The sequence below is a fragment of the Arvicola amphibius genome, chromosome 8 (assembly GCF_903992535.2).
Source record: "Arvicola amphibius chromosome 8, mArvAmp1.2, whole genome shotgun sequence".
NCBI classification, from domain to species: domain Eukaryota; kingdom Metazoa; phylum Chordata; class Mammalia; order Rodentia; family Cricetidae; genus Arvicola; species Arvicola amphibius.
In genome coordinates, this window is record NC_052054.1 from 17,235,052 (window position 1) to 17,249,048 (window position 13,997).

The 13,997-nt window shown below is 40.1% G+C and overlaps 1 protein-coding gene across 3 annotated transcripts in view; it reads left to right on the forward strand.

Annotated features, from left to right (window-relative positions):
* Positions 1-12,613, forward strand: part of Ppil4 (peptidylprolyl isomerase like 4) — a 34,046-nt gene extending 21,433 nt beyond the window's left edge. For all 3 annotated transcript variants that reach the window (XM_038339953.1, XM_038339954.1, XM_038339955.1), the window contains 2 exons: positions 2,796-2,943; positions 11,213-12,613. In XM_038339953.1, coding sequence (XP_038195881.1) covers positions 2,796-2,943; positions 11,213-11,464 — 400 coding nt within the window. In that variant the 3' untranslated portion in view covers positions 11,465-12,613. The remainder of the gene's footprint in view (positions 1-2,795; positions 2,944-11,212) is intronic.
* The last annotated feature ends 1,384 nt before the right edge of the window (positions 12,614-13,997 follow it).

The window sequence follows — 13,997 nt, forward strand, 5'->3', positions numbered from 1 at the left end:
TTTAGATATTCACGCTTTAAAATGTGTTGCTGTCTGCAGTGCACAAAGCATTGTGATGTGTTAGAGTCTGAAGGGGGCAGACAGCATCAACCTAAGAAGCTTCACAGGCAGCCAGACCAACGAGCTGAGGTTGATCCTGAAGAAAGGATATTAGAAGGCATGTGATTGAAGCTCAGGATCATAAAAGGCATAGATGAATATGTGCAGATGTTATTCTCACATCTGTGATGGTAAGTTTAGTCTAATCACTAAGAAGGGGAGTGTATAGGACCATAAAGGAAGTGTAGCTGCCGAGCATAAAGCAGAGATGTTTACCACAGAGTTTGTTCTGATTATAAGGAAGTCAATGTATTATTTAAAGTTTGTAGCCCCAAATGTTTTAATGAGTGTTAGCCATCCACTCTACTTATTGGGCTTACTGCAACCCTTCATACTACTTCCTTTACCCATCATCTAGAAAGCTTAGAGGGTGGAGTGCATGCGTGAAGTCCAGTTACTCAAGATGGGGCATGATTAGGCTTGTGACTTAGTAAGAACCTTATCTTAAAAATACAAAGTTTATATCTTCCCTAGTGCAAGCATATGTACTCTTTTTTTATGCACACCCAGTCCCCATGTACAAGTGAAACAAAATCTTATTAAGTTTTGTGGGTTTTTTTTTGTTTTTTGTTTTTTTGACAGTGCTGGATTCAACCCAGGACCTTGCACATATGAGCTGCATCCTAACTAACAGTATTTTGGAAGTGCTGTTCTTTATTTCTTTATTATTGTGATTCTAAAATTGCTAGTTATGAACCATAAATTCTATAGCTCATTGTTGAATTATGACCTTTAGTTTGAAGAACACTAGAAATAATCAGGCAGAGTATAAAAGAGGAAAGAAATTGTAGGTAATAAAGTAATAATGGGACTGATGGTCCATCTCTGACCATCTTGTGGAAAGTTAGAAGGGATATCATTAACTTTTTGATCTTATGTGTATTTGGGATATGCATAGGGGAAACCTAAGCAGTGCCACTATGAAGACCAAAAAAAAAAAAAAAAAAAAGAAAGAAAAAGAAAACAGACATTAGATTCTGGTCCTTAAAGGACATGTCTTTGTTGACTCTAGTCTCCGATACAACTAAAATAGCACTTGTGTGTTAGGCTTCCTCATGTTCCTCACAGTTCAGAGCTCAGCCTTCAGAGCGCATTGTAGAAATGGAGATTATTATTACATGAGGTTTATTGCTTCTCCTAGTTTATTTTTTGAGACAGGGTCTCACTATGTAGCTGTCTTAGAGCTCACTATATAGACCAGGCTGGCCTTGAACTCGCCTGCCTCTGCCTCCCAAGTGCTGAGATTAAAGGCATGTACCACCATGCCCAATTTATGCTTTCTTTTATTCTAAGGCTTTTTATTGCATTAGAGAAATTGCATATTTTGATTTAAGACATTACTGCTACTGCTGCTGCTACTACTATTGTTATTATATTGTGCTAGGATCAAACCCAGAGCTTTCTGCATGTTACCAAGCATGCTACCACGGAGCTACACTCCTGGGTCCAATTAAAATTTAAGTAACATTTTATATAAATTTAGAAAAGATTTGCTCACTTCTGTCACATACACAAATGACACTTTTCGTTTTTTTCTTTTCAAGCCTTTATCTTTCATAAAGATTGATGAAATTAAAATCACTGTATTGTGTATGTAAGGTACCCACTCTTTTCCTAGGCAGGGTCTTACTTTGTAAAAGCCCAGGCTCATCTCAGACTAATTTTTTTTTACTTCATCTTTTTGAGTAGCTGGGATTACAAGTAGTAATGTTTATGAAGTTTTTTAAAAAGTTGTTTTTAAAAATTATGGGGTTTTTTTTGTGTGTGTGTCTATGGATAGGTATGTGCATGTGTGAATGTGGGTACCTGAAGAGCCAGAAAAGGGTGTCAGATCTCTGGAGCCGGAGTTACAGGCAGTTGTAATCCAGTTGACATGGGTGCTGGGAACAGAACATAGGTCCTCTGGAAGAGCAGCTAGTACTCTTAACTGCTGAGCCATCCCTCCTGTCTATGCCGTTTTGTTTGCTTGTTTGTTTTGAGACAGGGTCTCGCTGTATAGCTCTGGTTGGTCTGGAATTTGCTACATATGCAGACTCACAGAAATCTGCCTGCTTTGTCTCCTGGGATCAACCATACAGTATTTGACTTAAGCTCTTTTTCACTTTTAATTTTCATATAGGCCTTCCTAGCCTTAAAAGAAATATTAGTAACTCCTTTTATATTATATCATACTATGACACTAAAATATATTTTATTATGTATTATTAAATATTATTCCCATTTTCTGATAATTAAAATGGCTCATGTGTTCGTGTAACTTAGTTTTAATTGCTATAAATTCTTAAAAGAATTTCCTCATCGTCACTGTTTATTGCTAAATTCCTGACTGACTTGAGAAGAGTTGTGCAATGCACCTTCTATCTATAGAGTGCCTCTGGCTTTGGGGTTCATAATACCTTCAGTTTTTCTAGTTGATGTCATGCCTCATTTTCTAAATTAAGTTTTTTCATTATTGACAAATACACTTTTATTCTACTTATAATTTTTGCCTGGTGGTTATTAGCTGTCTGATGCTAGGATTCCTTCCATTTCTCTTGATCTTAATAAAGACTGTATTACTTGTTTTCTAAATGTATTCTGTGCTTTCAGGTGTTATTTGTTTTAAGTTACATTTAGTTTTATGGCCTCCCTTGTTTACCATATTTCTTATATTTTACTTCCAATATTTATCCTGTTTGTCCTTAATTAAATGTAAGTGCAAAATATGATCTTATACTAGATGAGCAGGCAGAAGACTCAAAGTCAAGTCACTCACATACCAGTAAAAAACACAAAAAGAAAACCCGTCACTGCTCTGAAGAAAAGGAAGATGAAGAATATATGCCGATCAAAAATCCTAATCAGGTATTTCTAACATTCAGGCTTAAATATGAAGAAATCGATATTTTTGTCCTTTTGTACAGTACATCTTGGTGGTGTAATTTGAACTGTTCCTTCTCTGAGCTATAGAATGGGCACACAGGATAATGCGCTTTAATTTTAAAAAAATGTATCCCACAGGATATAAATATTGTTTTCAGAATAATTTATTATATATTTCTACATTTTAACCAAGAGTGATCTCCTTACCTACGGATACTTATTTTCATAAAAAAAATATAGCTATGCTGAAAAATTGTTTCTCAATTCCAAACTTAATTTGTCAACGCTTTTTAAAAGGTTTGTTGTTATTACTTAATTTATGCATGCCTGTTAAATACATGATCTTGCCATTGGAGGTCAGAAGAGAGAATAGGATTCCCTGGAGCTGGAGTTACAGGCAGTTAGGAGCCAATGTTATGTGTGTGATGGGAGCCAAACATGGGTCCTCTGGAAAGAGCAGTATATGTTCTTCAATGTTGAGCCATCTATCAACCCCTTAGCACTCTGAAAACTTTAAGTTATGTGTATGTCTATGTCTGTTTGTGTGTAGTGTATGTCCATGGGGTATGCATGCAGGGAAGCCAGAGGGGCACTTTGTGTCCTGTTTTATCACTGCCCATCTTACTCCCTTGAGACAGGGTCTTACTAAACCTGGCAGCCTGCGAGCCCCAGCAGTCCTCCTTTCTCTGTTCTCCATAGCACTGTGATGTCAGGCTTGTGATCTTGTCCAGCTTTTTTGTGTAGTTCTAGGGATTTGAACATGGTTCCTTATACTTGTATAGTCAGCACTCTTATCTGAGGCACAATCTCTCCAGTTCCTTAATCTTCATATTACTCTTCTTCCCGAGACCACCGAGGGTCACGAAGGCAGCCAGATCCCAAGCAGGGAGCCCCCTAGTGTCCTGCGGGCCATGAGGGCCAATGGGTCTTAGGCAGGATGAGAGACCTCGGTGGGGCAGCCAGTCCCACAAGGAACCGCAGCCCTGGGTGGGTGAGAGACATCTGGATAGGCACCCCCTGCAGAGTGAGATTGGATATTTATTTAGTGGGTTATGGAAGAGAAGGGGGGGAGTGGGATGAGGAAAGAAACGGGGGTGGGAGAAGGAGGCGGGGGAGGGGTGTGAGCCACTGCAGCAGCTGCCCCCTCGGGAGAGAGACAGAAAGGAAGGAGCTTGGGACTGTAAGTGAAAAGAAGAGCCCCCTGCTGGACAGGGAGGGAGTCGGCAGATCTTGTCTCTTAAAATGACAGGACAGACCATTACATATATACTGTTCTATCTGCATGTATCCTTGCAGGCCAGAAGAGGGCACCAGATCTCATTATAGATGGCTGTGAGCTACCATGTGTTTGCTGGGAATTGAACTCAGGACCTCTGGAAGAGCAGCCAGTGCTCTTAACTGCTGAGCCATCTTTCCAGCCCCCACATGTACATATTTTCTATTGTGAATATTCCCTCCACTCCTTTCCCATTAGTCCCCTTGTCTAATGCCTAGACAATTTCATATATTATATATACATATGTATATATGACTGTATAAAATGTAAAGCCTCAAATGAGAGAAAACTTACACAATTTATCTTTCTGAGACTGACTTAATCTGCTGAATATGATTTTCTGGTTGCATCCATTTACTACCTAGGACATCATACTTTATGGCTGAAAAAAGTTTTTATTGTGGGTATTCACATTTTCCTCATCAATTCCTCTGTTGTTAGACACCTAGTTGTGCCCATAACTTGGTTATTGTGAATGCTGCTACAATAAATGTTGATGACCAGCATGTATTTATGTGCAGCACTGCTAGTAGGTTTGAAGATTCCTTTGGTTGGTTGTTTATTGACAGGGTCTCCTGTAATCTAGGTTGGCCTTGAACTTGATGTCTAGCAGGAGCTGTCCTTGAATTCCTGATCCTGCTGCCTTTGCCTTCCAATTGGCAGGATGACAGGTGTGAGAGCTCTCATCCTTGGCTAGCCCTTGAAGTTTATGTCCTATCTATGTTATAGTTGTAAAATAAAAATAGCAATCATTAAACATCACCCCATTTCCTAAAACAGTGGTAATGAAAAGAAATCATTTCTAGTCTATTTTTGTTCTTTGTTAAATGAAAAAAAAAAAGCCATTCCATCCTAGCTCTGTGCTTTTATTTTACCTCATGTTAGTCGTTTTAGATAATCCTGGTGATTGAGAGAGATTTTAGTAGACCAAAGTGTGGAGGCAGGGAACACAGGAGCATGAAAATGTAAAGCGAGAGACACAGGTGGAGAGATGGGCTAGGATAAGCAGAGCCAAGTTCTTGCAGTTAGGAGAGCTAAGAGTGACATTTCTACACTGCTTGCCCTTGGTGTGATAAGTTAACTTTGAGTCACAGTTTCCTTCTTTGAGAAAGGAGATAATCCTTCACAGACAGATTGTTACAATAAGCGTGGGCAGGTGTGTGCAAACGTTTCCTATATCTGGCTAATCTCATTTCTTCCACTAGTACTGTCAAGGTGCTGCTTTACAGTCACTTACAATAGTTCTCCCTGGCTAGGTCATAGCTTGGTTCCTGTTTCAGGTAGTTTGTCTCATTTTCTATTTCATGTTAATGGATTGCACTACACACACACACACACACACACACACATACACACACACACACATTTATATTTGGTTTATAGTTTTTGTTTTGTGGCTTGCTTTGTTTTGAGACAGGATTTCACTGTGTAGCCGTAGCTTGCCTAGAACTCATTATGTAGACCAGACTGGCTTCAAATTCACCAGTCTTTGCTTCTTCCTCCCAAGAGCTGAAATGAAATGGTTAGTAGTTTTTAAAACAGTAAGATTCAAAAATAAAATTTAACTGGATGTTATTGTGGTGCACATCTACCGTAGTGTGCTTGGGAGACTGAGGCAGGGGAAAGCTCAGGGAGAGTTTGAAGCCACACGGAACTACATAGTGAGGCTCTGAGTTGTTTTTTTTTGTTTTTTTTTTTTTTAAGGAAAAATTACAGAACCTAGGACACATACAAAGTGTGACGTGAACCCCATGCCATCCCCTTTTTGTCTTATAATGAATATGTGTTTATTGCTGGTCATCATTTGATAGTGTTTTCTGTGTGTAGAAGGGTGTTAGCATGGATGCTTAACACTTGGCTGTGTAAGCTTTCTACCTTATTTGTGGAGGCAGTCTCTCACTGAAGTTGGTATTGCCATTTGCCTAGACTGGCTGGCTGGAAGGGCTCCCAAAATCCTGCTGTTTCCTCAACCCCAACGCTAGAGTTACAGAGTTGTATTTCACACCTGGCTTTTGTGTGAGTGCTGGAAATTGGAATACAGGTCTTCATTATCTCTCTAGAGCTAAAAATATTTTAGTAAATATATATTTGATAAATACTCCTAAACAGCATACATTCCTACCCCTTAGTGTCATCTAGCAGAAGCATAATCTCTCTCCTTTTTATAGCCTGTTAGCTTTTTAAATTTTGTCATCACTCATGTCCTGTTACAGATTTTATTTTTGGTTTTTCAAGACAGGGTTTCTATGTATAGACAGCTGCCCTGAAACTCACTTTGTAGACCAGACTGTCCTTGAATTCAGAGATCCGCCTGCCATTACCTCCCAACTGCTAGGATTAAAGGCATGCACCACCACTCGGTTCCTGCTGTAGATTTTAAACTATATCCGTCCATTCTTTCAAATGTTCTTCACATGCATAAATAAAGATAAAAGCAATAAAGTCATTCTCTCTCTCTCTCTCTCTCTCTCCCCTCCCCCCCCCAAGACAGGGTTTCTCTGTAGCTTTGGAGCCTGTCCTAGAACTCACTCTGTAGACCAGGCTGACCTTGAACTCATAGAGATCCACCTGTCTCTGCCTCCCGAGTGCTGGGATTAAAGGCACGTGCAACCACTGTCCATCATAAACTCATTTTTTTGCTCTTAAAATGTGAGGTAAGCTCTTTTATCCCCATTTCACAATGAAGAAATTGTAAAGGAAGAAGCTTGTTACTGACCTGTAGTTATAGTAAGCAGTGGAGCAATAGTTTAGATCAGATTTACATTCCTAAGTAGTCTACTGCTGTTCTTTTTACCAGGAACATATTCTCAGTCTTCTTTCCTTGATTCTGTTGTTATTCTAGTAAAATTAGCCCATAGTCCAGTATCCGTGCCATCTAATCAGAGAATCTACTCCCCCTTAAAAGTTACTGTTTGTGTGTGTGCATGTTAGTACATGTATGCATGTATATGTAGGGTATGTGCTCTGGAGACTAAAGGAGGATGTCAGGTTTTGTAGTAAGGAGGTCGCTTGTTTGTCCTGGTCGCTCAGAACTGAAATACAACACAGAAACCATATTAATTAAATCACTGCTTTTAACTCCTCCTCCTTTCTCCCAGAATTCTGTATAGTTTTCCCCGCTAGCTCTGTTTCCTTATAGCTCTGCTATAGGCCCAAAGCAGTTCCTTTATTTACTAGTGGTAATCACAGCATACAGAGGGGAATCCCACATCAAGGTTTCCTGCTTTATCGCTGTATGTCAGGACCTCTTACCAGACCTGCAGCTAGACTGGTAGCCAAGAAATTCCAGCAATCCTTTTGTGTCTGCCATTCCACACAGTGCTGGACTTACGGCCATTCCCCCTCAGTCATCTCCATAGCGTAGCCCCTTTCTCTGAGCTTCTGCTTAGTCTAGATCACCCCAGTCTTCTAAAATAATCACTGTGTACATTCCTATGAGTGGTTAACATGTTTCTGTGAAAACCTTTGAAGCCCATATCGCTTTTAGCTACAGGTGTTCAACCTGTACTTAGATATCTTCAGTGAATCCAGGCCCAAGATAAACATTTGAGATAATCAGAGTTTTAAAGAAATGAGAAGACTGATTATTTTTAAGGTCATCTTCTCTGTTTTAGGAATCTTTTTATCCTACTTTTGGGCAGGGGAGCTATTTTAAATTTTGTGTGTATGTTTTTGTGCTTATATTTGTGTGCAGGTATATATCTGTGGTGCGTGTGAGTGTGTGTGTGTGTGTAGGCCAGAGGTTCAAGTTAAGTGTCTTCCTCTGTTCTTCATATTATTTTCTTTGAGACAACATCTCTACCTCAGCTCAGAGCTCAGTGATTGACTAAGCTCTCTGACCAGGAAACTCTAGGGATCTGTTGTTCACTATTCCAACAGTGCTAGGGTTACATGTCATCTTGTCTAAGTTTTCACATGGGAGATGTGGATCTGAACTCAGGCACTTGTATGCAGGCGCTTTATGACTGAGTTATCTCCCTAGTCAACTTTCTGTTTACTTAAAACTTGGCAGTGGCAATCTTTTTCTTTTGGCGTGCGGTAAAAAGGAAGAAATGCCGTTAGCAGTTTTAAAAGAGTTTTAAGGGCTGAGGAGATGGCTCAACAAGTAAAAAGCATTTGCCATGCAAATCTAATGACCTGAGTTCAGTTCCTGGAACTCCCTTTAAAAAGAAAGAAGGAGAAAAAAAATTGCTTGCTCTGGTGCCACACATTTATCCTCCCTGCACTCCTGTGTTGACATGGAGAACAGAAACAGGAAAGTCTCCCAGAAGCTCGAGGACCAGTGTGGGGCCATGCTACTCCAGCCTGGCATGTGGAAGGGAAGGACCACCTGCTGGGAGCTGTGCTCTGACACCCACGCATGCCCTTTAAGTTTAGAAATAATTAAATGTGCTTGTAACTATAAAAGGATTAGATTCTCAATTATCATTTTCTAACCTTTTCCCCATTAAGTACATTAAAGTAAGTTTTGGGGGTTTTATATTTTGATTTGACAATATAGCTATATTAATTTCTTTGTAAGAAAGCTCAACATTGGTATTTTCTATTGTAGTCTGGAAGACATAATTACTAACAGGAACTTCAGTACAGGTTAGGTTGTAGGTGTAGGAGATGTTGCTGTGTGCTGTTGTTTGCTGACAGAGTCCAGTTTCCTAAGGGTGCTCTCACTTGTTTCAATTCAAACTGTTGCTTGTTGAATGGCAGCCTTGTTGTTCAGTCCAGAAACTCATCTACTTAATTTTCACCTTATACCTTAATTCCATAAGTGGCTTTGTGTTGTTTGGGTTTTACTGGGTTGCAGGAAATTGAGTAGTATTTAGCTGCAGCTTGCCTGTTGGGTAGTCAAAGTGGTTCTCAGTTCTCCAAATATTCATCTTTTGGGGATGTGAACTGGAGACTGAACTCAGGGCTATGACTTGCTCAATAAGCACTTTAATATATCTCCTTGTACCTCCAGCCCAGACAGACCCATTTTTGCTATCTTTACCACAATAGATTATTTTTTTTAAATAGGTGCTCTTAACTGCTAAGCTGTCTCTCCAGCCCCAAATTGGTTTCTTAGTCATTTCTTTCTTTTCTTTTTTTTTTTTAAATTTATTTATTATTTACACAGTGTTCTGTTTACATGCCAGAAGAGGGAACCAGATTGAATTACAGATGGGAGTGAGCCACCATATGGTTGCTGGGAATTGAACTCAGGACCTCTGGAAGAGCAGCCAGTGCTTCCAACCTCTGAAGTCATCTCTCCAGCCCAATATATTGTTTCTTAATTCACTTTTAATCTTTTTGTAAAGACAGGAGATCTCACTATGTAGTTTTTTAAAATATTTATTTATTTATTATGTATATAATATTCTGTCTGTGTGCATGTCTGCAGGCCAGAAGAGGGCACCAGACCTCTTTACAGATGGTTCTGAGCCACCATGTGGTTGCTGGGAATTGAACTCAGGATCTTTGGAAGAGCAGGCAATGCTCTTAACCACTGAGTCATCTCTCCAACCCCCTCACTATGTAGTTTTGACTGGCCTGGAGCTCACCATGTATACTAGGCTGGCCTCAAACTCATATAGAGATCCACGTGTCTCTGCCTCCTCACAGGGCTGGGGTTAAAGGTGTGTGCCATCATGTCTGACATATTAAGTAAGAGGTTTTTTTTTTTTAACAAATATTTTTTTTTTTGTTTTTTAGTTTATTTATTATTATGTGCATTGATGTTTTGCCATGGTTGTCCAGTTAGAGTTACAGACAGTTGTGAGCTGTCTTGTGGGTACTGAGAAATGAACTCAGGTCCTCTGCAAGACAAGTAAGTTCTCTTAACCACTAAGCCATTTTTCCAGCCCCCTTCAGTAAGAGTTTTAACACATCATGTACCAGCCTAGATTGAACATGTAAAATGTATTTGAATACATAAAGAGATGACATTAGAGAACACTTTAAAATTAGCCAGCCGTAGGGGACTAATAGAATGTGTACTCAGTAATTAAGAAAAAATGAGGCAAGTGTGGTAACATAGGTCCGTAATCCCAGCTACTTAGGAGGTTGAGACAAGGAGATCAGGCGTCCAAGGCTTACCTGGATTACAGAGTGAGTTCAAGGCCAGCCTCTTGGGGGCTTTGGTGTTGTCCACACCAACATTTGTAGTGTCTATTTTCCCTTAATTTTAGCTTGCCTGGCTTAGCTAAATTCTCTTCCTGCTGGAATTGTTAGGGAACTTCAGTAGTGTCACTGCAGCTTAGTGATGGGACCACATTTTGGGGAAGTGGGGAGTGAGATTGTGTGTGATGAGAGCACTGGGTGTTGCTCCAGACTGAGACACCGTGGAACATTTACCTGGCATGTGTGAAGCCTGTGTTTGTGCCTCTGATACCATTAAATCAAGGCCTGTTCAGAGTTAGCTTGGCTGCGTCAGTTCCTTGTGTTTAGATCTGATCCTTCAGCTCAACTGAAATAGATGTAATAAACCAATTGGATTGCTCTAAAGAATGGTTAACTTTTCTGAGTTATTTGTGTTTATATAGTTTTGAGATTCTAGTATTTGGAGTAGTACACACTGAAGCCGTGAGGGCAGTGGCTGAGAGAAGCTGAGACTAAAGAAGTGTGAGTTCAGCACCAGCTTGGGCCACATAGCATGAACCTGCCTAAGAAAAAAATGAAAATGAATTTGAAAGCTGGAGAGATGACTCAGCAGTGAAGAGCATTGGCTGCTCTTCCAGAGAATGCTGGTTCAATTTCCAGTACCACATGGTACTTACCGATGGCAGTGACTGTAACTCTAGTTCCAGGAGATCCAACACTCGTACACAGACATACAGACAGACAAAACACCTAAGCACAGAAAATAAAAATAAAGTGAATTTTAAAAAATGGATTTGAACTGTTGCAATGACTTGCTAATGGCTTCTTGGCTTCATGAATTGATAGTGCTCATAGATGATCATTTTACTGACCAACTTTAAAACTGCATTTCTTTGACAGGATATCTACAGGGAAATGGGCTTTGGCCATTATGAAGATGAAGAAAGTTGTTGGGAGAAGCAGAAAAGTGAAAAGAGAGACCGACGTCAGAACCGCAGTCGGAGCCGATCTCGAGAAAGGGATGGTCACTATAGTAACAGCCACAAACCCAAGTACCAGACAGATCCTTATGAAAGGGAAAGGAGTAGAAAGAGAGACCGAAGCAGAAGTCCAAAGAAATCCAAAGACAAAGACAGATCTAAGTACAGATGAGAGGGGAAGAAGAGGAAGTGAATGCTGGCGGGTCTGCTCCTGCCTGGAGCTCTCACTGACGCTGAGTTCCTGCTGGCACAGCCAACTCTACCTGCTTCAGGTTAACACCGATGGTGTGGGGCACTGGAAGAGAGTGGGCATTTTCTGTGTATACTTTTTATACAAATTTTATTGTTGTGCATACATGTTAGTGTTCATATTTAACTTCTTTCATATTTTCAGCCTTTTTAAAATGAAGCAATTCATACCACAGAAGTCCATAAAGTTGTATATAATACATAAAACTTAGTAAATTGTATACCCGGCCGCAGTGTAAGAGTGTCGTTTGCTATGGAAGTTTCATGTCCTTTCTTCCTCCAGATTTTATCATTCTGAGTTGTGTTTACCTTGCTGTTAATTTCGTATGGTTTGGAATTTTATAAAATGACACAATATATGTTTACTTCTGTGACTTTTCTTAAGAGTTGATTCATTTTTATTGTTACATAGTTGTAATAGATATGGGGCAGTTGATCTGTTGATGGGCCTTTGTTGCTTTATTGCTGTACATAGCCTTGACCACCAATAGAAGAGGCTTAGTTATGTAAGAAGTTAGCTTCCTGGCTAGGAAGATGGCTCAGATTGCCCTGTGCTTGCTTCACAAGCATAGGACTGAGGTCAGATCCTCAGGACCACATAACCAGGCTGACAGTGCATGCTTCTGTCCCAGCGCTGGAGAGGCAGGAGCAGGTGAAGCTCCAGGGCTAGTGAGAAACCTTGTCTCAAAAACTGTGATGGAGAGTGATTGAGGAAGACAACCTGACTGACCTCTCCTCCACATACATGCACAAATTGTGCATCCTGGATAGACAGCTGTAAGTGTTGCTTGCACAAATGATTCTAAGGTGTGGTCTGGAAGAATGAGCAAGAGATGAGCTGGAAACTGAGAATTCACCTACTGACAGCTGAGACTTGATTTAATAGCTCTGGAATATTGGAATGGTAAAAACTTATACACCAAGCGTGTCAGGGTAAAATATCCTTTATTGCAAATTTTGAGAAGCTGTTTTATTTTCCCTACACATCTGACAGTAATTCTATGCACTTATGGAGGTGTAATGTGTTTTATATGTTCATATCTGGGATGAGTAAATTTATTTACAAACATCAGCTCACTTTTGTTTTTCTTCTGGCCAAAGCCTGCTCTCGGGGATTTTGAAATCTATTCCATTATTATTAGCTGCAGTTTGCACTCTCTGCAGTACTTCTCAGACATTTCTTCCTTTCATCTAGTAAAAAACATACCCAAATCTCCTTTATCCCTTGTCTCAGTGTTCTGTTGCTGTGAAGAGACAACATGACCACAGCAACTCTTATAAAGGAAGGCATTTAATTGGGGCTTGCTAACAGTTGAGGTTTAGTCCATTATTGCCATGATGGGAAGCATGGCGGCATGGAGGGAGTCGTGTTGGAGAAGGAACCGAGAGTTCTACATCTGTATCAGCAGGCAGCAGGAAGGGAGAGTGCCACACTTCATCTGAGACCTTAAAGCCCGCCCCCAGTGACATACTCCTCCACCAAGGCCACACTGCCTGAGAATGTCACTTCTTATGGGCCTATGGATGCCATTTTTATTCAAGCCACATTCATCTGCCAATCATTTCATTCTTGAATTCTACTTTTATAGACTTTCCTCCCATAAAAATGAGGTCACATAGAATTTATCTTTATGTGCCTGGCTTATATCACTCAGTATTAATGTCTTCCCAGTTCATCCATGCTGTTATAAGTGACAGTTTCCTTCCTAAAGGATAAACAGTATTGGCCTGTTGTGTATTTATGACATATTTTCTCTATATGTTATATTGTTAGCCAATAGATTTATTCTATGTCTGACCTGTTGTAACTAACGTGGCAGTGAGCTAGGACCACATCCAGCCCTTCAGCATACCAATTTATACCTGTTAGATTGCTGGATCATAACAGTACTATCCTCAGCGTTTTTCCCAACTCAAATATCTCTACTGTTTTCCATAGTGGCTAAAATAATTCACATTCCCAAAGATAATATACAAGAATTCCCTTTTGAGAAGCTGTGGTTTTCACCAGGTGATTTTTTTCTTTTATTATTATTATAATTTTTTTTGTCGTTTTTGTTTTTTGAAACAGGGTTTCTCTGTGCAACAACCCTAGTTGTCCTGGAACTAGCTATGTAGACCAGGCTGGCCTTGAACTCACAGAGTTCTGCCTGCTTCTGCCTCTGCCTTCCGAGTGCTAGGATTAAAGGCATGCACCACCACTGCCCGACTGATTATTTTTTTAAAATAATTTTATGTGCATTGGTGTTTTGCCAGCATATGTGTTTGTGTGAGGATGTTGGATCCCGTGGAAGTGGAGGTACAGACAGTTGTGGGTTGCTGTGTGGGTGCTGGGAGTTGAACCAGGGTCCTCTGGAAGAACAGCCTGCTCTTAACTGCTTAACCATGTCTTCAGCGTCCTCCCCCCCTTTTTTTTAGTTTATGGAAACAAGGATCATTTGTACCCCAGCCTGGCC